Genomic DNA, 24901 nt, shown 5'->3' on the forward strand with positions numbered 1-24901 from the left:
CCAGCTCTAATTCTTCCTCTCATTTCCTTTTTATGTAGGCAAGGGATGGGGAAGCCACCCTCTGGATATTTACATAGAGCATAGAAACCGACCCCTTAGTAGTCGGATTTATATCCAATAGCCAATCTATCCACCCACTCTGTGGTGATTCACGAGATGAGGAGAATGTCTTTTTCACAAAATCTCGAATCTGAAAGTATCTGAAGTTTTTAAGGGGATTCCATATTCCTTTTCCAGCTGAGCAGCAGACATAAGTACACCATCTTTAACCAGATTTTTAACAGATTCCACCCCAGCTCTATATCATTCCTTAAATGCTGTTCCCCCCAGAGCTGGAGAGAACAGCTGATTGCCATAAACGGGAGCAGACCGGAGGCATTTCTGTTTTTAAAATGAGTTCTGAATTGGACCCAGATTGACAGTTTCATACAACAGGGTTATTTGTGTAAAGGTGCTTGCTTAGGGGCAAAGGGGTACAAATCAGAAAACACAGGGATATTGGGCTAGATGCATATCTTTCCATATGTACCCAATACTGTGGTTTCCTCATCATCTAATTGCGAGACCCAAAATAGCAACTTATGTAGATTAGCTGCCCAGTAATGATACATATAATTTGGTAGAGCTAGGCCCCCCTTCTCTCTCTCTGTCTCTCTGAAAAATCTTCTTATCCGGGGTACTGTTTTTTTTTCCCATATAAAGGTAATGTACATTTATTTAATTAAAAAAATATTGGTATTGTCTGAAATAAGAACCGGAACTTTGCCATTACGATCATTTTAAGAGTTTAATCTTACCTGCCAATGATATTGGGAGAGATGACCACCTTCCTATATCTGATTTCGCCTTATCCGCTGTTACTTTAAAATTGTGCTTAAATAAATCTTTATATTTGCTTGTTACCATAACACCTAAATATGTGAATTTGTCTTTCATGGTAGTAAAAGTATAGGCCTGGAATGATCGTCTCCTCGTCTGTTCATTGATCGGGAAAAACACTTTTTCTAGATTAATTTTATAACCCGAAACCCTCCTGAATTTTCAATAATGAGAGCCACCGAAATGCTTGTGGCAGGATGTGAAAGGAAAAGGAGGAGGTCGTCAGCGTAGGGGGAAAGTTTATGATTTTGCACCCCCCTGCGTATTCCCCCCAGTTCAGCAGCATTCCTCAACATTAATGGAAGAGGCTTGATTGCCACATAAAGAGCAGGGCTGACAGAGGACACCCCTGTCTTGTTCCTCTGAAACAGAGGGAATGGGTCAGGTATTATATTATTCGTTCTTACCATATCTTGGGAATTCGCATATATTAACTCAATCCACAAATTAAATTTAGGACCAAATCCCAATCTCTCAAGGGTGATAAACAAATTAAGATACTGTATTCTATCAAAGGCTTTGTGGGCATCTAGGGATATTACAATGTCTTGATCAATGTTATCTTCAGCAGTGTATATGAAATTAAAAAGGCGATGGAGATTACTGGGAAGTTGTTAACCAGCAACAAATCCTGTCTAATCAGGATGTATTATATTACTTATAACAGGCTCAATCCTTGCTGCTAGTACTTTGGTCAATATCCTATAATGACATCCGAATAGACTCACTGGACGAAATGATTCGCATTTAAGTGGATCTTTATTTTTCTTAAGAATCACCAAAATCATAGCCCGTGACTGTAGCGAATATTATAAACTAATACAGTGAAGTTATGTATTAATATAAAATAAATTAATAAACAATACATAAAATACTTCAATATTTTCTCAAAACTTCTGAATACAAACTGTCACAAAACATTAAATAAATTATTCCATCATCATTCATTCATTTATATCACTTGTTTAAGTTATTTAATTGTTAATTGTAAAAAAAAAAAAAAGACTCAATAGAAAATGTAAACATGGATGCAAAAACAAGTATGAATAAAAATATGTATTTGACATCTATTGAAAATAGATAGAAGCAGTTGGATCAACCTGCTGTACCAGACCCTATTTGACCCAAGGCTAGTCCTTGTAAAGAAATTTAATTTTTGAAGCCAACAGTTAATTGGATAAATCTGAAAGGCCTCAACAGAACTGACACCCTCACATCCTACTCTAGAGATTTTACACACGCTAGCTGAGAATAAATGTCAAACTTACTAGAGTGTACAGAATTTAAAAATAAAACAATATTAAAAAAAACTAAAATATAAAACCTACACGGCTCCTCAATATACAAGACCCTTGGAAATAACCAAAAACCCTATTTTGGAATCGAAAAACACTTACCAAAGGGAAACCTCCAAGAGACAAGGTTTTTGAGTAAATAAAATGTGATCAAAAAAGGACAAACATCAAGATTTAAAAGAATAACAAGGATTCAAAAGCTTTTGCTGCAGTCGCTTCTAAAAACCAGAGATGATAACCGCTAAACAAAAAACTTCGGACCGGCTCTGCAGAATCAATCTTTTGATTTATTTTTAATTCTTACCAGTGACGTACAATTAGGAATTAAAACAATAAACGAGTTTGCTAACATAAACTCTCAGAACATAAAACATGTCAACAGCTAACTCCAAAAAAGATCAGTTAATTATTCAGCCTTTGCCGGTGTAAACATTTCTCAGGTGAAAGAACTGAGTGTAAAACATTGCTCAATCTAAAAGAAACTGACAAGATCTATAAGGCAGACTTTAAGTTTATAGAAAAGACGAGACTCCAATCCAGAAAGTGGAAGCAGAGGGTCTCTGGTGGAAAATTACTAGGAAGAATTTTTATATTTGTACTTGGAAATCTTTGTGAAAGTAAAAAAAACCCTACTTGTTTTAATTTCATGTGAAGAGTCAAACTGCCACTTTGAGTGAAGCTTTGTCCACATATTTCTCATGAAAACTGTGTGACCTGTGTGTGTGTGTTTTTTGTGAACATTTAAATAATACAGTCGAGAGATTTTTTTCCACATGTCTGACAAGACAAAGGCCTCTAACCTGTGTGGGTTCTCATGTGACCATTAAAATTGGCTAGTTGAGTGAAACCTTTTCTGCATGTCTGACAAGGAAAGAGTCTCACCTGTGTTTTTTCTTGTGAACATTTAAATAATCCAGTCGAGAGAAACTTTTTCCACATGTCTGACAAGCAAAAGGCTTCTCACCTGTGTGGCTTCTCATGAAGTTTTAAAGAGTACATATGAGAGAAACTTTTTTCACATCTGACAAGAAAAAGGCCTCTCACCTGTGTGGATTCTCAGGTGAAGTTTTAAATGACTCCCTCGAGTGAAACTTTTTCCGCATGTCTGACAAGAAAAAGGCCTCTCACCTGTGTGGATTCTAATGTGAGCATTTAAATTACTCAGTTGATTAAAACTTTTTTCGCAAGTCTGACAAGAAAAAGGCTTTTCACTTGAGTGGCTTCTCATGTGACGTTTTAAAGGGTACATATGAGAGAAACTTTTTCCGCATGTCTGACAAGAAAAAGGCCTTTTACCTGTGTGGATTCTCAGGTGAAGTTTTAAATGACTCCCTCGAGTGAAACTTTTTCCGCATGTCTGACAAGAAAAAGGCCTCTCACCTGTGTGGGTTCTCATGTGAAGTTTTAAATGACTCCCTCGAGTGAAACTTTTTCCGCATGTCTGACAAGAAAAAGGCCTCTCACCTGTGTGGGTTCTAATGTGAGCATTTAAATTACTCAGTTGATTAAAACTTTTTTCGCAAGTCTGACAAGAAAAAGGCTTTTCACTTGAGTGGCTTCTCATGTGACGTTTTAAAGTGTACATATGAGAGAAACTTTTACCGCATGTCTGACAAGAAAAAGGCCTTTTACCTGTGTGGGTTTTAATGTGACCATTTAAACTGCTTAGTTGAGTGAAACTTTTTCCACATGTCTGACAAGGAAAAGGCCTCTCACCTGTGTGGGTTCTGTAATGCTCTTTCAATATACTTTTCTTTTTCCAAGACTTCCCACAAACATCACATTTTAAAGACATTTTCTTAGTGTCAGTGAAAGACTGACTCTCTGGCCCAGTGGAGCTGCTTCCTTCCTGGTCTTTGGTCTGAACTACAGGAGAGATATGAAAGGAAAGCTGCTCAGTTCCTGGTTCTCCTTCACGTTCCTGAAGGGTAAAGGTCTCCATTAGAACAACAGACTGCTTCTGGACAAGCTGCTCTCCCTCCTGACTGCTGCAGACATCCCTTCTAGTTGCTAAATTTTCTACATTCTGCTGTTCATGTTTAAGCCTCAAAGGATCTGGTCGCTCCTTTTGTTCCTCAATCAGTGGAAGTTCTGGGCCTTCTTGGTCTTCAATTAGTGGTTCCCATTCCCTTTGTTCTTCTTTAATCCACAAAGACTCAGGTTCCACATTTTCTTCTTGAATCAGGGGAGGATCAGGTTTCACCTGTTCCTTTTCAGACCACTTATGTTCTGCTTCCTCCTGGTCATGACTGGACCTTCTCCTCTGGTTGCAGAGCTGTTGGATGGAAGAAGCTTCCTCCTCCGTGGAGACATGTGGCTTCTGGAGGTCTGTGGGGACAAAGAAAGAGATCATTAATATAATTCAACTGATGACTGTCTCATGCATCAGGCTGGTTGTTCCTGGACAGCAGGTATCACACAATATTCTCCTACAAAGACTTGAGCAGGGATTAAGGGGAAAGCATTGGCTGGTTTAAATTCTATCTGTTGGACAGATTTCAGTTTGTTCATGTTAAAGGGGAAGTCCGGTCAACAAGGAAAAATCAGGGGACCATTAGCTATAACTAAAACTAATGCGTTTGTGGTCATTTAATTAACTTTTCTTTAATCAATAAGAAAATAAAAACATGAATTGTCATCTGGATCACTGTGCATGGGGACGGCCCTTACTGTCCATATTTGGGCAGTAAGGGGCGTTTGACATCACATCCTGCGACGTGGAAAAGCTGAGCCGCGACAGCATTTCTCCGCGCTTTCCAAGCAAAGTCAATAGGAGCCGTTCTACACAGCTGCGATCATCAACAATTTTTTCGGATTTCCAGAGGACATCACCACTGACATTCGAGAGAGCTATTGTTACAGCAACAATGCCCACATGCATGGCCATTGGATGTTCCAACACAACTGGTAAAAGTAGAAAAAACATTGCTTATTTCAACTTTCCGATTCATGAGCCACCGGGCTCGTTGCTGGATTGCCAACTTGAAGAGAGCGGATTTGCCATGTAACTTCTGGCCAGAGAGAAAACACGTCATATGCAGCAACCATTTCGAAGAAGAATGTTTTGAACATGACATGAGAGTGAGGATTTTCGGTAAGTTATTTTTTAATTTAGAATTTGCGGGGATGGTTACCGACCAGAGGGGCTGTCAGGTTCAAACACCTAAAACATTCATTAACAACACAAGGAGAGACAACAATGAGATTGATTTTCAAATAATCTTGCAAGGAGATCGAACTGAGATGCTTAATACAGATGTCCAAATCCGATCTGAAGCAAATCCGTCGCCCCCTCTCTATTTATTAGGAAAGGGAATCCCTGGTTCCATTTTGAATCTAAGGGGTAGGGATAAGCAAAATAACTGTGACCTTCGAGATAAAACCAAGCAGTTCACACAGTGCAGCACTCCAGATGGCTGAATAGAGTTCATAAAAACACTACATATTTCTCTGCTTTCTGCAGGCCTTCTGCAAATATAAGAGAGATCTAAAACCTTAAAATTTCTTAGTAGTAAAGAGTAAATATATATGATAAATGCAATGAAAATAGTAAATAACATAAAATATGTAGACATAGTAATAATAATTCTATCAGGGGCGGAGGGATACCACATGTGATGTGCCTTATAATTTTGTCCATCGTCTGGGCAGAGCTGGTCTGTCTGTTTTAGTCTTTAGCCTAATGTGCAGACCACCACAACTGTCTTGCAATGTTTTTCCCCGTGCATCAGCCTAATTCAGGGCTTCAGAAGCGAGAAGAACAAAGCCTCTGCAGTCCACTGCTTGTTGTTTTCCTCCAATACTCCCTCCGGACTTTTTTTTCCCCCACCATCCGCCGGAATGTCCCCCCCCCACCCCCCCCAACACTCCCTCCAGACCTTTTTTTTTCTTCTTCTGGTGATCTGCACCGTCAGCAGTAATCATAATTTATTACAACCATAAACTGCTGAAAATACAGGCAGCGCTGCACATTATGACTTTACGCACTCCTATGGTAGATATAGTAGTATGAGCTACGTTACGTTATGATGCGGAGGGATATTTCTGCTGTCGGAAAAAAGTGTTGTGACAAACAACAGAGCGTTGGAACTTGCTCAACAGCGGGTCCGCTGAGTGACGTCACAAAATGGGAGGTGACAGTACTATTCTTGACCAAGATGGGTTCCTCTATATAAACATGATTAAATGAAAATGATTCTTAATTAAAAAAAAACATAATTTATTGCACAGTATGTAGTAGTTTTATATTTAAAGTACTTTCAGCAGTTTGAATTCTGATTTTGACCGGACTTCTCCTTTATTAATAATAATAATAATAAGTCACTTGTGGAGTACCACAGGGTTTAGACCTTGGACCAATTCTCTTTAATAATAATAATAATAATAAAATAAAATTAAAAAAAAAAAAAAATATATATATATATATATATATATATATATATATATATATATATATATATATATATATATATATATATATATACACACTTCCGATTGACAAAATTATCAGTCAACATAGGATTCATTTCCACTGTTATGCTGATGACACTCAGCTATATTTATCAATAAATCCTGATGAATCCAATCAATTACTTCAACTACAGTCATGTCTAGATGACATGAAAAGCTGGATGACTTAAAATTTTCTGCATTTAAATTCTAACAAGACACAAGTTGTAATCTTTGGACCAGAGTCCTCAAAAAACAAACTTTTTAATCAATCACTTAATCTGGATGGCATTAACATTGGGCGACTGTGGCTCGACAGGTTGAGTAGTCGTCTGGCAATCAGAAGGTTGTGGGTTTGATTTCAACTTCCCCTTGCCACATGTCCATGTGCCCCTGAGCAAGGCACTTAACCCCAAGTTGCCTACCGAGCTGCGTCTTGGTGTAAAAATGTGTGCGCGTTAGTGAGAGCGACTGGGTGAATGTGTCCATAGTGTACAGCGCTTTGGATGGTCAGCATGACTGGAAAAGCGCTATATAAGTTCAGTCCATTTACCATTAACTTGGCCTCTGGTAATAAAGTAAAAAAATCTTGGTGTTGTTTTTGACCAAGACATGTTATTTAAATCCCATATTAAACAGGTTTCCAGATTTAAATTTTTTCACCTCCGGAATATCGCCAAAATTAGAAACATTGATGGAAAAACTAGTCCATCCATTTGTTACTTCAAGGCTGGACTATTCTAATTCTTTACTTTCAGGAAGTCCACAAAATGCAGTTCAAAGTCTTCAGCTGATCGAAATGCTGGGAGTTCAGATTAAAATCAACAAGAGGGATCATATTTCTCCAATTTTAGCTTCCCTTCATTGGCTTCCTGTTAAATCAAGAATAGAATTCAAAATTCTTCTTCTAACGTATAAAGCCCTTAATAATCAAGCTCCATCATATCAGAGCTCTGATTACCCCGTATGTTCCTAACAGAGCACTTCGCTCTCAGACTGCAGGTCTGCTTGTGGTTCTTAGAGTCTCTAAAAGTAGAATGGGAGGCAGATCCTTTAGCTATCAGGCTCCTCTCCTGTGGAACCAACTCCCAGTTTTGGTCCGTGAGGCAGACACCCTGTCTACTTTTAAGACTAATCTTAAAACTTTCCTTTTTGACAAAGCTTATAGTTAAAGTGGCTTATGTTACCCAGAGCTACCTCTAGTTATGCTGCTATAGGCTTAGGCTACTGGAGGACATCAGGGTCTTTTTTTCTATTTTACTGGATTACTGGATCAATGTGTGCTTATGTGTTTGTTTGTCTGTCTTGTGTCTATGCTAAGGAGGCACTGAGGACAGCGAGAGCCAACCTGAACCGTGCCATCAGGTTAGCGAAGCGGAACCACAGTTAGAAAATTCAGGATCTTTTCCACAACACCGGCAACACCAGGAGGATGTGGTGAGGTATATGGGGGATTACAGACTACAACACACCCTCCCCCCACGGTGAGTGATGTTGATGCTGACTTCCTGAATGGACTAAATAACTTCTTTTGGAGGTTTGAGGCACTAAACAGCACTCCAGCAGTAAAACCTGTTCCCCATCAGGAAGAGGAGGTACTCTGCCTTGACACAGACGTGTGGAAGACTCTGAGGAGAGTCAACCCACAGAAGGCCCCAGGTCCAGACAACATACCTGGGCGGGTGTTCAGGGAGTGTGCAGGTCAGCTGGCTGGTGTCCTCACGGAGATTTTTTTACACCTCGCTGGACCAGGCCACAGTACCAGCATGCTTTCAGTCTGCCAGTTGTCACTACCAATGTTGCCATACTTTTTTATACATTTAAATAGTACAAATTCAATGTTTACTGGATTTTTGCACTGCACCGAACGTTTCATACAAATGCCTTTTTGCACATAAAAAAATGGTTGAACATTTTTCTACACACCATTCTTCCCATGAATTGTTATATCACCGCTGCACTTTATATTGTAATGTTGCCTTATTTCAACTGCAATCCCATTACACTGTTGTAAGCTGTATGCAACAAAATGACCATAAAGTTGTCTAAGTCTAAGGGAAGCTGAGCGGAGGTCCCCGCTTCCACAGCCTGAACTCATACCCTCCATGGAGCTGTGTTCAACTTGCCCAGAACTGGTTTCCCAAACAACGGCCATCTTCCCTTTTGAGCTAGCGGCTGCTGAGATAAGTTCTACCTTAGATCAACTCACTGCAACCAGAGAGTGGTGTATGCAGTTCAGTGCAGTGAGGAATGTTCTGATCTTTATATTGGAGAAACCAAACAACCTCTCCACAGACACATGGCTCAACACAGGAGAGCTACCTCCTCGGGACAAGACTCTGCTGTCCACTTACACCTTAAGGACAAAGGACACTCTTTTGAGGACCAAAATGTTCACATTTTGGACAAAGAAGACAGATGGTTTGAAAGCGGTGTGAAGGAAGCCATCAACGTTAAGAGAGAAAAGACAACCTTAAACAGAGGAGGAGACCTTAGGTTCCAACTCTCAAAAACTTACAACACAGCTATAGGATTAATTCTGGCCAATCATCACCCTAACTCTCACCCTCATTCGGGTGATCAAAACATGGTTCCTTTAAGCCAAGCCAATAACAACCCTAACAACTCCTCGTTACAGAGGAGTGGACCAGTTTCAGTCCAATCTGCTGGCTTAATGGCTTTAACGACCGCTCATTACTAAGGGGTGGACCTGTTTTGATTGAATTATCTAAGCCATTACAAGGCCTTTGTTTGGCAGTAGTATATAGCTTGGTACTCCACATTATTCCAGACTTTTTGAATTGAGAAAGCTTTCTGGAGAGCTTTCTTTTTTCGGAATTAAACTGCAACCAGAGACAACGGGAGGAAATCTTGCAGAGAAATAAAGAGGCAAAGTTTAGAATGGTTCTGTTGTGCAATTCTACACTGTTTAAAGTTTTTTAATGGTAATTAAATATCCCTCTGTTAAGTCTGGTGATAATCAGCTGTTAAGCTGATATCAAGACAATGGTTGAAAGGGGTGAATTCGAGAACCAGAGATCTTCTAACAGCAAACCCAACACAGACACAGAATTAAAGGAGTGACAACTTATTTTGAAGTTTAAGAATTTAATAACAGAAATAAAATGATCACTATGTAATGCTGTTTATCTGAATTAACACAATATTTCGATTAACAAATCCTCTATACTAGGCTAGTGAAACTTAACTACTAAGCAAAATGAAGATAAAAATAAGCTAAGCTATTTACATGCAAAAACAAACAAAAGAAAAAACAAAGTGGTTGATCATAATCAGAATAATTCAGTAAATCCAGTTCACTCTAGATCTGATTAAAAACAAAAAACATGGAATGGAGTTTAAAAAAAACCCATTTGGTATGTGTTTCAATCCATTTACAATGCAAATCCCAAGTTAACCAGAACATTATTTTGAGTAAATAATATTCTAAAGACTGATTTGCTCAGTAAAATCACTTAAACCTTATGACCAATCTTAATGCAATTCTCCCTCCGGGCGCCTGGGGTCGCTGTAGCGAACGGGCACTAAATCGGTTAAATCAAAAGTTATCAAAACCGACATTAATATTCAATATTAATGCGGGAATAAGGCTCATAGCTCTTTCGGCCGACGGCGGAGCAGAACGATTAAGCTTTATTCTTTAAAACAAGCTCTTTTTGAATGTCCGGAACCCAGTGTTGTGGAAACCCAGAAGCTAATAGCATTTTGGCTAGCGGGTTTTCCGCATTAACTTTAAAGACTTTAGCTTTATTTTTAGTCATAATGAGTGGGCTGGATAACATTAATATTAATGTCTGTAACCCTTGTGGAGATAACCTTTGTTATAACCATAAAAACACACTCGACAACATATCACCGAATGCTAGCAATGAGCTATTCCGTTAGCCCTTTGTTTTAAAGACCCATGTACAAAACAATTTACAAAATATTTCCCAATAAACCTTTTAACTTCTTCCCCGGGTTTCTCTGCCGAAACCTATCGATGCCTCATATGAGTTCGTTCCTCTTAAGTCATCAATGGAAGACAGTGAAAAGCAGGCAAGTTGTTGGTTTGTTCTTGGCGGGTTAGCGTTTAGCTCGGCAGCTATGAGCTAACCAACAGTGTGGTCGGGCAGCTTGGTGAAGCGTGGTCGGGATTGGAGGCCTAGTCTCTGCCCAATGTCTGACCTGGATGCAGTCCGATTTAAGCAGGTTCTCCTCAGCATTCCACAGCGGGTCCTTCTGCCGGCTTTCAGCTCAGTCTGAGTTTCGCTTCCCTGTAAAGGCTGACAAAAATAAACTAAGCTGTTTTTGGCGTGGCAGGATTTCTTCCTCCTGAAACTGACGCTGAGGTTAAGACAGCAGACTTAACTGATTTGCTCGAACATGTCCCCTGGGCGACGAGGAATTTCTCCCAGGTGCTGGCTTGTGTGTCGTTCAGGCCTGGCCAGGGCCCATGGTGCGAAGTAGCTTTTTCCTGGTCCGCTCCAGGGAGAGGTGGTCTGAGCAGCTTGGAGTCTGAAGTGATGAAGGTTGCAGAAGAAGGGCTTTTTGTCTGTGAGGGGTTGGTTCGCTGGAGCATCCTGCTGAGAGAAGTGGGGGTCGTCTGACAGGTAAAAAGAGCTGGGTCCAGTTAGGGTGTTTCACCGCCGGCAGGCTGCGGTAGCATTTAACAAACTGGTGGTTCCGCCTTCGGACCCAAAGGGTGACGTTCCACATTCCGTTTTCCGGCCAGGAGGTCATTCAGGAAGAAAAACACACAATCTACGGCAATGCAGAAGGTAAGGAGATACCACTGTTATATCTCCAGTGTCTTTTTTCTTCCTGGAAGGGCTGACTTTTTGCATTGCTTGAGGCAGAGAAATTGTTTAGATGAACCGGTTGCAAAGGCGTCGATAATTACCATACGAGTAAGGCGCGCGCAGACTTCGGTTTAGAGTCCAATGACCCCATAAGGGTCATAAAAACCACCAGCCATCTCGGAAATTGGGTTTAGAGTCCCTAGCAGTCTCATAGAGATGGCTTAAAAGCCACTTTTCCGGGTAGGCGCATGACCACCTGGGGTGAAAGTCCGCGGGGTCAGGAACAGGCCCTGAAGCAAAATGGGTAGTCAAGGAGGTGGGTTTCGAGTCCTTTTGTTGTGTGAAGACGAAAACACAATTTTTCTCTGTTCGTCTGCACACAGTAATAAAAGCCATTCTCTGAAAATTTTGCGCATCAAGAGGTGGGTTGTAACTGGCCAGTGTAAAGCAACCGTACAAGATAGTGTGAGGAATAGGAAAAAAAAATGAAAAAGAAAAGCGAAAATTTTATAAAATGAATAAAAAAGGAAACGGAAACAGAACTAAAAGGGCATTGCACCGGGGAAGCGTTTATGTGGGGACCGACTAGGACTTCCGTTGTGGATAAAATTGAAACAGGTTTACTAATTGTGACGTATAACTTTCAAAAATGGATGAGCGTCCATATGTTTGTGAGACTAAGAGTTGTATCCTTGCGGGGCTGAAGAGTAAAACTGTGTTTGGACGAAACAGTCGGGGGTTGTAGCCAGCGCACACTCTCCCTTTTTAAACTAAGCGGAAACTTAACACGTTGAAAACATCTTTCGGCACTGGCATAGGCATTTTGAAAAAAATATGAAAAAAACAGGCCTGCGTGTATTTGTCTGAATGTAACGGTCGTCTGTATGTAACGGTATGTAAATAAACGTTTGTCTGAGTGAAGTAATAAGTCAAATTATAAATCATGATTTCAAAAATGTTAATTTGTTTATGTTGACTGCAGCTCCCTAATTCAAATGAAAAAATGTTTAAGCACGAACTATGTTAACTAAAAGCCAAAGTAGGAAAAGAGAGACTTACATAACAAAGTTTGTTTTCTTCCCACATTAAATATCTGGCCAAATTAAATTGTTACACAGAGATTAACATGGCTTGAACAAAAATATTTCAGCTTTGTTAGAAATTGGAACTGGTAATAAGCCGTACATAAAGCTTCTTGGGTTTACTGTATGAAATTAGATCCTATCACTTGTTTTTAGCCCTAAAGTAATAGAATTACTGAAATCCTATTGCATGTAAAAACAATGATTCATCACAAACCAGTCCATTTGAAAGAAGTTTAGAATACATGATCTTTGATTTAAATAGATGAAAGAAAAAAAAAAGTGTTTTGGCTTTGAACAAACTGTAGGGAACTAAATATGTTTGCTTTTCTAAGGGTTTTCTAATCATTTATTTTATTTCTTTTTTACTTGGAATTTGAATACAACTAAAGAGACATTTAGAGAATTAGTTACAAAATCATCTGATGTTATACAGTTATGCTGAGCTGAGACAAACCTCAGAGGGACAGTTTAACCTGAAACAGGACAAAAGATATGATAAACAACTCTGACCACGATGTAAACATCTGAATGTTTATGGCGAGGCTGGGTCAGTGTGTTCTGGCCTGGGGGGGGTGGGGGTGGGGGGCATGAAAAATATGTCAGCAAAAATAAAAAAAAGCAAGCTTCTGAAGGGTTACATTCTAATTCTAATCTCAGTTTGTTTTGGGCAGTCATCTCAATGTGCTTACGGGGAAACCTCTTATTTAAAAAAAACACTAGAAGTTCAAAAACTACAAGAGAGATTCATTGCTTTTAAGTTTCACCCTTGACTAACTGAAATTGAATATATATAATATATATATATATATATATATATATATAAAAAGCGAGAGCTATAGAGATCGAGAGAGCTAGAGAGATCGAGCGAGAGAGAGCGAGCTAGAGAGAGCTAGAGAGATCTATCTAGATAGAGCGAGCTAGAGCTAGCGAGAGAGAGCGAGCGAGAGCGAGATCGATCTATCGATCTATATAGATCGAGCGAGAGAGCTAGATCGATCGATCGAGCTAGAGATCGAGAGCTATCTAGAGATCTAGAGAGAGAGCTAGCTAGATCTATCTAGAGATCTAGATCGATCTATCTATCTAGAGATCTATAGATATCGATCTATATAGCGAGAGCGAGCTAGCGAGCGAGAGATCTAGATCTAGCTAGAGAGCGAGCGAGATAGCTATAGCGATCTAGATATCTAGAGCGATCTAGAGAGCTATATCGAGCGATAGAGCGAGAGCTAGCGATAGATCTAGAGAGAGAGCGAGAGAGAGATCGAGAGCGAGAGATCGAGAGCGATAGAGAGAGATCTAGAGAGCTATAGCGATATATCGAGATATATATATATATATATATATAAAAAAGTATTAGTAACAGTAAATACACATGGTCAGAGGACCAGAAAGAAGTCATAAGACAGTTATAAAACAATATATATATCATATTGGAACACACAGTTTGCGCTCCTTGGGAGACATTTTACTTTTGGGTTTTTATTGTTTCGTGTATTTTGGTTACTTGATTGTTAAATGATTCATTTGCTTTAATTTTTGCATCACCAGCAGCAAAAAAGTAACAACATTCAAGGTAGTTCTGCAGATAATTTAGGAGGAGGAGATGTTTTAATACAAAATGCTGAAAGAAAAGGAAAGAGATTCCTACCTCCCCTGGACCAACCAAGAACTTAGACACATCACGTTAAGAAGCAAGACACTAAGAAGACCAGGTTTTCTTTTGTCATCTAAAACACTAACAAAAATGTTTTTCTCTGAGTTATGTCTTTCAGATGATGGGAGATGAAGCTGTAAAGCCACCTTTGTTCCAACAGAAGACTCTGAAAAGTGAGCTCTTTCAGGTCGTATGGTAAGAAGTCATGATCTAGAAGGGACATGCAGGGATTGACAAAGGTGACTAAATTATGCTAAGTTTTAACCAACTTAGGCCAGGTAATATTGAGACCTTCTAGCGGAGAAAGGTGGCTTTAGAAATTTTTAATGTTCCCCTTTCCACTGTTCACCTCTCTACTGACTCGCATTAACATTTCTATCCTGTTTTCTGCCTTTTTCTTGCAAGGAAACCTGGTCATATATAATTTGAATGTGCTAACAGAGAGATTTTAGTCTCTCAGATGCAAGTTAGCACCAAACAGCTTTACAGAAGCTGCATAGAGGTTTAATGGGGAATGTGATGCTACAAGGTTAAGTCTTAAATCTTAAATCTTTTTTTATTGAACTTATACAAAGAGGTTGAACTATCTGTGAAAATATTTTGCTTGGGTAAATTTTTGAAAGGATCCACATCTGTGGATCAACATTTGGAGTAAAGGGAACGCTGTGGTTGATTTTGTTTTGAGACAGTTTTACTGTAATTTTTGTTTTTGATTTTTTCTTTTCAACTTATGTACACTACACAACAGATGAAGATGGACAATTCTTGTATTAGACAATTTGATTTTGGGAAAAATTCATATTGGCAAAATGCTGGCAGAATTCCTTGTGGTTTCAGACACAACGATTGGAGAAGAAGTTTCATGGACAATGCTCGTCCTGGAAGGATGTTGTGCTGCTGAACTCAGACATGAGGACTGAAAATGGACAACTAATTGCGGGGGCAAAGACAGAGGCATCGGATAACCTTCAATGGACCGCAACACGAAACAAAGATGAGTTGGCAGACACCCCTTCTGCATTTCACATCAGATTTTCCTGTACACAATTAAAAAACAAAACACACATTAGAAACAAACACATTGGCGGATGCGCTTAGGAGAAAACTTTCATATTAAAAGCAATCAAGATTGTTATTAAACCCCTAGGATGTTAATTGTTTTAAGTCAGAGCTGTTATTAGCGAGCGATAAGAGGGTCAAACGCATTCAGACAAGAGGTTCTGGCCCGAACACCATGAGATTTGAGCTGCTAATATGAAGAATTTTCTTTTACTTTTCTAACAAAGTTTTTTTTAAATCATCTAATACATATATAGATATGTTTTGGAGTTTATTAACCCCACAAGGGGTTTGACTAAGATTCAAAGAGGCGCCTTTAAGATACAACAAGCTTTGTAAAACTCATTGTGAACGAGAAGAAATAGGGGACGCCGCTAAAAGACATTCATTTTGCACCAAAATGTTAAGTTACGTGATGAAAGCATAGAGCAGCTTAAGAAATTATGCTAAAACTAAACAGGTTCAGCAACAAGTGGGATACATAAAGGGGCCCATTTAAGATGAGTGATAATTATGAACAAGAAAAAACTAGTGGGCGAAAAAGTTGAAGTATGATTATCCTCTTGCATACCTGCAGAGAAGAATTGAGACCAATCATATTAGTTGGAGATTTGGAATCTGGTCAGGACAGCAGAAGCAACTTAGATAAAAAGGGGATGATGGAAGGATAAAAGCTTGAAAATGATATCAATGCATGAAGGTTGGCTCTGAGGAACATCAGAGCTGCAATGGCACACAACAGTGAAACTCCTGCTGTGCTACAAAACATCTTGAGAAGGACTATGCATGACTGCTTTGCTTCACAGGTGATGGAATTCAACTATAAGGTTTCACGAACAGGACATGGACAGGCTGGCGTTCAGGAAACACACCTAGAACACACTCTTGGACTTTTAAAGAAAGAACATTTGAAAATAGGGATTCAACAATGTGCAACTTGGGGTAAACGGGCTCTAAAGGGGGACACTTACCAGGAGACAAACTGAAAGCCTGGGTTTACGACGAGAGACATTTCACAGACAGGGGGTATGGACACCCAGGAATAGCTGCTGTGGTTTGAAAATGTCAGAGATTTGCTACAGGTGGTGGAGTGTTTCGATGACCCAGGCTCTTGGAACCAGGTTGGACCAAGGAAACGACGTCGTGTTCCCACAGGGATTACCTGTAACCTAACACTGACTGAACGGTTTCGTTTTTGGGTTTGCTGAAAGGAGCATCGGAGATGACTTTCTCTATCCTGACCAGGTTCACACTTAAAACACAAAGAACAAAATTACAGAGGCCTAAACAAATACGGACACAGAGACGTGTTCAAAAAAAGAATTCCAATAATCCACAATTTAAGGTGCAGATAGTAAGGCTAAAAGAATTAGAAGAGGGGCAAAACTTAATGCTGATCATTTACCAACGGGTGGTCAATACTTTAGAGGGTGTAAAGGAACTACACAATTTCTTCAATAATCACAACAGACAGTGATCGATGAAACAAAAAGCAAATTCTAAAATGGGATTTTTAATCTGCTGGGACAAGACACGGTCCAGACATAAAATAGGGATTCATGGATCACTGGGTGATATAAGTTAACATAAACATAACATAATACAGATGCTGAATTTGGAAAAAACTGTAGAAAAAGCAACAGTAGTAATAATGGATATATAAAAATGTAAGAAAATCACTCGGAGTGATGTCTGCTTAAAGTTTTCGAAGGGTAAACTAAACACATGAGAACCGAGAACAAGATATTTATTAAAAGGTTGCATTAGATAGGGATACGATTGTGCTTGGGTGTATTATCAATTAAACTAATGTTAGATGACTGAAACAGGTTTAAAGACTCATAAAAAATTCTATCTAGAGCAGTATGGAGCTGTTAAATGAAAGAAGGAATTACTGCTCACAGCATACTACAGTTTAAAGGTTTGTTTCAGACAAGATTCAAACAGGGGACATAAAATACAACCAGGGTTGCTTACAAAAGTGGTCTGTTAAAACAAGCAGAAATGAGGGAAAAAAAATAAGGAAAAGTTAATGGGGTTAGAATTGCTCTTCGCTTTAGGTGGAGGGCGTATTCAACTAGAAGTCCTTTGGTTTACTGCAAGTCAAGCTGAAGCACATATGGTTGCTTCTGAGTACCATCACAACAATATTCTGGAAATATATATAGTAGAGCTTTCTTTTACAAACTTAAAGTACTTCTTGATTCTAAGATCGACCAACTCGGAAAAACAGGCATTAGTGACCATATTTTCAAAAAATGTAGCATTAAGATCGTGATTGTGCTGTTAAAAGTTTTTTAAGGACTTAAAATTGTCCCTCGGCGACCGCTAGGCTGAAAATCCACACTTTGGGTCGATGACGTAGTTGTGGGCGTTGCCCAGGCTACGCTACAGAGAGTTCAATGAAGTACATCACGAGAAGTTCAGATGGCGATTCACAAAGTGAGGATTTTAATACGAAAGACAGCGCAAGCGTCTGTTACGACTCGGGTAAGTCTGAGAAAAACATTTTAGGAGAATAAACGGAATGGTTTGCTAATGTATAATTGGAATTGGGTCTTTTAATCGCAGTCATGGCTGACCGTTCGGATGTAAACACGGAAACAACTCGTTGAAAATCGAATGTCTGGCATCGTTTATGACGGCTGAAATCCGCCAAAACAGCACATGAAAAAGATGTACATTTAGCACAAACCATAGCATTAATTTCAGCATTATGTGAATTTTACTAAATAATCTAGACGTGAGCGCTCTGAGAGCAGACGCGCATTTATCTGTTGCGCCGTGGCGCTCATTCTCCGGGGGGGGGGGGTTCCGAACTGGAAGGGCTGTGGGGATACACCCATAGCCCTTTCAGTTCGGAACCCCCATGCCGCTCACTACCTCGCAGCACAGCAGCGCCGTGTAGAGAGCATGTCGCTTCTCAGCAGGCTGTTGTTATGACGGCGAGATTTCTCCGCTTCACTGCACGATGAGCTGCCTAAAGACAGCGTTTATTTATTTTTATTTTACAATTTTGTAAACAACAGCTGCCGAATAAACTGAATGTTACAATCTTGACATGATTATACGAGTTGTTTTACCGAGAAACCAATCAGAAGCGCCGTGAAACCCCGCCTCTCTGGCTGCAGCGCTCCCAACTCAGAGGGGAACAGATTTTAACAGGGGAGCTGAATTTCGCACACCGGGACTTTTTGGGTTCGGAAATGTGTGTAAAGAGACATTATCCTTGTTGGTATTTGACCAACCATAAGCCACACACTTTTTAGCCATGTTTAATCTGTCTATTTGTCTTTGAGAAAGCGAGTTTGCAACCAGGAAGTATCTTGTTACCATGTCAACAGATCAACGCCTACCCACATATTACGTCATCTGTCATGCAACATTTTTTATGAGCCTTGAGCTAAAAAGCCTTAAAAATCCACTTTTTCATCGAATTTTTTTTAAAAAAATTCCTCATGTCATAATAATATGTGAACTTTCTAACATTTAGCAACTTGTATGATCTCAGAATCAAGAAGTACTTTAAGGGTTTTTTTCTGTTGGGCTTTTTAGAAAAATGTGAGGTATTTTTAAAGCTGGTTCTACTAGAAGTTTCTGAAAGGTTTTAATACAATTCCTTGTTGAGACTTAGTGTGTTCAATAAGTTGAAATGAACCTTGACACAATAGCCATGAAACTTGATGATAAATTTAAGTTGCAGAGAACTTTCAACTGTCAGACATTGTAAGGTGAGACACACATGGGAACATTTTGGTTAAGAATTATAGAGAAACTCTGCTGAAGATAAAGTTGAACTTTCAGATTTCTCTTTTAATATAAGAGCAATGCAAGATCTAATGATTACAGTGCAGGAGGTTAAATTAAGAGCATGGTAGTGGTGAGCAGGAATATCTGAATGTGAAAGTGTTTCAAGAAGGTGAATGATACAAGATTGGGAGTCTTGATAAGAACACTAATTACACCATGTTTCTGTTCTTCAACTGTAATTTGCAATTACCTTCCACTGCACTTTAATTTAAATAGCTTCTGTCCAAACTTTATTTACACATTTTATAGCAATAGCCACCTGTATATCATGCTCACAATTCTGCCTATAGTAATAGCCATCTGTACATATATTCATAGTACATGTAAACTCTGTTATAATAAAAACCATCTGTATATTATGCTAATGCACATATCTGTAAAAACTCTATAGTAATATCCACCTGTAAATTTAGTTCACAATACTAGTTATCTATATATTATATTCATAGGCCAAATCAGTAAAATTCTGTTTATAATAGTATCCATCTCTATATTTATTCAGTAATAACTCATGTCATGTACTTGAGGAACCATTGTTTATCCTGCACTTGCTGCTATTGCACTTCTGGTTAGACCTAAACTGCATTTAGTTGCCTTGCACCTGTACCTGTGTAATGACAATAAAGTTAATCTAATCTAAAGGACCCTGTTTTTGTGATAGCTGTTTTTGTTATGAAAAAGTCACTACTGATGCACTCACCAAGAAATTAGAAAAGACAATGTAGAAATTAAGAGTGACAAATGAAAATAAATTTGGAGGTTAAATTATAGGTAGAAAGTGACAATTATTTTATTTAGAGCTATAAAAGATTTAAAAAAAAATGCCAGTCAGGCAACCTTGTGTTGATTTTTCGCCTCATATTTGAGGATGCACTTTTACTTATTTTTTTAACTGAGGCTGACATACATGTGTGTCTGAACATTTTTTAAGAAGTTGAATTTTTTTCTTTCACCTTAGCTGTGGTTATTTTTGAGGGTGCACGTTATTTTTTTTATTACATTTTTGTAATAATTTTATATTTGATATAAATATTTGACTTCACAAATACCTATGCAGGCATGAGTCTGTTCAGTAATTTTCAAGAGATGCTCTTTGTATTGTCAATTGATTTGTGTCTTTTGTTATGTAAAGCAAATTACCACTTTGTGTGTGATAGCATAAAAAAAATATTTGAAGAGCCAAAACCTTTTGTATGCTGTTATAGATAAGCCAGAGCTACTAAATAATTGTTTTTCATAGCTGCATCCAGCATAAGCTGCTGCTTATGCAAAAACTATATTGAATGTGAACTTATCGGAATCGCTATCGACCATGAAAAGCAGAAAATTATCGGTTGAAATTTTTTATATCGTGCATCACTAGTTTTGAAATATTGTATTTATCTGTTTCTTTTGTGTGTTAATAGTTTCTTAGCTTCTTTTTATCTTATTTTGCTTAGTAGGTTTAGTTAAGTTTCACTAGCCTTGTAGAGAGGATTTGTTGATTGAAATATAGTGTTAATTCAGATAAACAGCATTACATAGTGATGTTCTCTGGGTGTTTTATTATTAAAATAAAATTATTATTTTATTTCTGTTAATAAATTCTTGAACTTGAAGAGAAGTTGTCACTCCTTTATTCTATATGTGTGCAGAGTTTGCTGTTAAAACAGCGCCAGTACTTGTATTATCCCTTTCAACTATTGTCCTGATATCAGCTGCTTGGGCTGATATTCACCAGACAATACCTAACAGACAGAGAGTTATTTATTAAACATTAAATAACTTTAAACATGTAATAATACCTCAACATCTGACATCTACTGGTCTGAGAACATTGCAGCAGTCAGGCCAGCTGACAGCTTTGCAAGGGTCCGGGACAACGCAGTCTTTTTGGGCCCCCCCTCTACACCTGCCGCCACCACACACACACCAAAACAAAGTCAACTTAACTGTATACTTCATGCCCTGGGAATCTCTGTATTTTATCCTGGATATTTTCAACCCATCTATTGAATTTAGTGCACTAGTTGATCTTTTCTTCATAAGAGATCAGCACTGCAGCCAGAATATGGCCTTTTTTGACCTGCTGTATATTAGCCAGTCCCTAAACTTGATGTATAATTAAACTGTTGACCTTTCGGGTTTTGTGATTTTTATTTTATTATTACAATTAAATAATAATAATAATATGTTCAGGTTTTTTTTTCCCTAATCCACCTCTTATATCTTTCAACCTTATGTAATTTTGTCTGTGTTGTGTGCACCTGCCTGTTGCTTCAATCCTATAAATTTTCCCGTTGTGGGATAAATAAAGGATTAGCTAATGTTATCTTATCTTAAATAACACTTTTTAATAGGATATATGTACTGGGTCCTTTCAATGTCTTAATTACATTTTCTGTGTGGGCTCCAGTAACATGATAGATAATATCTACTTTGTAAGTTAACATGAACTGCTGCTGAAGATGACCACTCTGATCTACCTGGATGTTCTCCGGAGGACTGAAACGCCTCAGTCAGTGGGTCTGTCGGGGTAATGAGAGAAGTTTCGTCTCCTCTCCTCTGTTTCTGTCACTCGAAGTTTTCTTGCTTATGGTTTTTCATGTGCTTAGATCAATTTGTTGTGTCTCCACTGAATTTAACCGGCTTTTTACAAAACATAAACCGTGATTTTATTAACGGTATTAAAAAAAATAGCCAAATGGCTCTTCTTTCCCTCTTCATGTTTTACCGCACCTGTTTTCTTTCTCTCGCAGAGTTTGAGCAGAGCAGCGCGGTTGTTTGTAAGAGACACCAGAGAGCTGAGTGGGTGGGCCAGGCTGAGCCTGCGTGCTGATTGGCTGGCGCCGCTGAGCCATGTACGAGAGGGGAGGGGGAGCAGCAAAGTGCCGTGACTACAGACGTGAAGACTGTGGATGAAGCTGCACGCTGACTGACACTCTGACCATTTTATTGGTCAGTCAGAGTGTCAGTTCCCCCCCCCCACCCCCCACTGTCCTGACCCCCAAGGTGATCAGAGCGTGTCATAAATGTTCACTTTTATAAAAATTACCCTTTCTAAATGGCACCAGATCGGATCCTGAGCTATTTTTGTCTCTAGGCTCCCACATAATGCAGACACGATTCTAGGACTGTCATAAACAATTATTTTAGCAATCGATTATTCTGACAATCAATCTAATATTCGGATGAGAAAATTGACAGTTTGCAGATTTTTCACATAATTACTTAACATCCTTTTATGAGTAATAGAAACAAAGGAAGAGAGCCAGGAAACTGAAGGAAAATGCTATTTAGCAAAAAATAAAGCCATTATTTTTTTAATGACAAGGATAAATCTGCAACTAAAAAGTTGGAGGATAAAAATGTTGAAAGCTGAGTCCTTTTTGGTTGATTTAACATCAATAAATCATAACATATAAATGCCCTCTCCCATGAATAAATCCCAAATGTAATAGAATTAAAATGGAATAAAGTTACGCTCTAAAATATTCAAAACTCTAGCAGATCTAGATTTTAAAGAGATTATCTTTCAAACAAGTAGGAAGCCAGAGAGGCAGGTAGCCTTCAAAATATAACCATGTATAAATTTACACGACAGAGACAAAAAGATGGACAAATAAGATAAAGGTTAAGAGAGACAAGATGGCTGCTCGTATAAAGCTCTCTAAGTGGAAGAAAGTCAGATTAATTTCTGTGTTCACATACTTGGCAAATAAAGCTGGTTGTGAAAATTGGTTTAAAGGTTTTTCATCTTTAAAGCTAGAAAGCAGCAGCTGAGGAGAACTGGGAGGATGTTAGTTTCAGGTGTGAACGGAGCCTCAGAGACTGAAGTGTGGTTGGAAAGCTGAGAGCTCAGATTAGAAACTGATCAAACTGATTTATCAGACACTTTTTGTAGCTTCATACCGATTCTGGAGAGTTTTATCTGGGGCCTCCAGTAGCTTTCCAGCAGTCTGGCGTCTTCCTCGTAGCGGACGATGGTTTTCTCAACCTCTGAGAAGATTTCTTCAGCAGCAGCAGTTAGTCGCTCTCTGATAAACTCTCTCAGATGCTGAACTGAAGACATTGTTGATGAAAATACGCAAAGATTCAGCCGAGAAACGAAAACACAACCGTCTTCTAGCTGAGTCCACACACGCTGCTGCTGGAGCCTTTTAGTTTCACTTCCGGTGGACGTCACTGAGACAAAGCAGCTGATTGGTCCATTTAGTGCCCCCTGCTGGACTGGAGTGGATCTGGCCTCCATGTGGTTCTGTAGGTCACCCGAACATAGAATCAGAATCAAGTTTAATCGCCAAGTAGGTTTGCACTTACAAGGAATTTGACTTGGTGTTGATGGTGCAGACAAAAAATAAGAATACAGTAAAATAAGTAGTACAAGGATATATACACGGAAGCTGTATACACTCAGTAAATTGTGCCTCAATGTAACGCAGAAGCTTGTAAGTCCTGAACGGGGGAGAGAGACAGTGTCCAGATTCACGGGTGGCTCTTGGCCTTGTTCATAAGGCTGGTAGCAGATGGGAAAAAACTGTTCTTGTGGTGTGAGGTTGTGGTCCTGATGGATATTTTGGATAGATCTCAATCAGGCTTTGCACATCTTTCATAAAGCAGGCCTGCTTCATGATCGTCATGATATCAACACCATGCTTTGATTAAGCAGTAAACAACTTATAACTCATTCATACGTGTTTATGAATAAAGAGTGAGCAAGAAAAACTGTTTCTTGCCAAATAGTGAGCCTAATTAGTTCAACTATGTAATTATTCCAGAATTGCTTATATTAAACATTTCAGGCTAAGATACTGCCTTGTAAGCAAAACCAGTCAGTTTTGTTTCTTTTTATGTCATGCAAAATCTTATTTGTGTGCAACTTTCTCTGCCAGGGAGTAACAAGAGGAGGGTGGAAACCCAGATGATGATGATCTTCTGGAAGGACTGGCTGATAGAGGCGGATGGTATGTCATAACTACTGTATGAAAGACTTAAAGGAGTTTTAAGTAACTTAATGATTAAAATCTGAACAACACATACACTATGCCTTTCACAGAGAGTAGCCATTAACTCAACAGTTGATTGGTGCTGTAAAACTGCACTGAATTTTTACTTCCACAATACAGGTATAAGATGTTTTATTCTGTTCAAAATCTGATCTGCTTCTTTTACTGGTTTCCATGTTTGCAGGCTGCTGCTCTTTCGCCTAAATAAAATACCAAATGCTGCGCACCGTTTTGGGAATTTTCAAATGATTGGCTCAGGAACCAGGAAGTAAGTACAAGCAACAGTCTGAACCAAAGTAGTTCTGGATCGTACCTCTAGGTTTGAAAAGAGAAAAAATTTACTAAGACGTTGTTGATGGAGAGGACCAATCATTTATAGGGAATGTTACTTCCATCCCGGATGACAAATGAGTGATTTATTTATTTAATTGTAAATTTCTTAATAGTTATATACATTGCGTTTTGCATTAGACAGTGTATCTCTGTCTAATGCAAAAAGAAAAAGAAGGCGATTATTCACAAGAAGCTGTCTCCCTGGTTTAATTTAGAACTGCGTTCTTTTTGAAAAAAAAAAATGTTAGGAAATTTAAGAGAAAATAGCGCTCTACACACCATGAGGAATCCTACCTGATCTAGAAAAACAGTCTACTGTTGTATACAAAGACCCTTTACTGAGTTAGAGCAGCATATTTTTAATCATTAATTGAGGAGAATAAGAATAATCCTAGATTTCTCTTCATTAAAGTTGCCAGACTTCCACAGTCACAGCTCTGTTGATCCATCCATTCCTTTAGCAGTAATGATTTTATGGGATTTTTCATAAATAAAATTGATTCCATTAAAAATAAAATAATTGGCATCCTACCAAACATGATTACCT

The 24901-nt window shown here is 38.7% G+C and overlaps 1 protein-coding gene across 3 annotated transcripts; it reads right to left on the bottom strand.

The window, feature by feature from the left end:
- Positions 1 to 1619: 1619 nt before the first annotated feature.
- LOC118560739 (zinc finger protein OZF-like) lies at positions 1620 to 23190 on the bottom strand. 3 transcript variants are annotated; one of them, XM_036132136.1, is made up of 3 exons: positions 22928 to 23190; positions 3555 to 4502; positions 1620 to 3056 (listed from the first exon to the last, which is right to left on the bottom strand). In XM_036132136.1, the coding sequence occupies exons 1-3, from the start codon at positions 23085 to 23087 to the stop codon at positions 2998 to 3000; spliced, it is 1167 nt and encodes a 388-aa protein (XP_035988029.1). In that variant the 5' UTR covers positions 23088 to 23190; the 3' UTR covers positions 1620 to 2997. The 3 variants fall into 3 exon arrangements, with proteins under 3 accessions (XP_035988029.1, XP_035988031.1, XP_035988028.1); XM_036132138.1 differs by having other exon boundaries at positions 1620 to 3470; positions 3807 to 4502; positions 22928 to 23189; XM_036132135.1 differs by having other exon boundaries at positions 1620 to 4502; positions 22928 to 23189.
- Positions 23191 to 24901: the final 1711 nt, after the last annotated feature.

This window comes from Fundulus heteroclitus, unplaced genomic scaffold (assembly GCF_011125445.2).
Source record: "Fundulus heteroclitus isolate FHET01 unplaced genomic scaffold, MU-UCD_Fhet_4.1 scaffold_474, whole genome shotgun sequence".
Lineage (NCBI taxonomy): Eukaryota > Metazoa > Chordata > Actinopteri > Cyprinodontiformes > Fundulidae > Fundulus > Fundulus heteroclitus.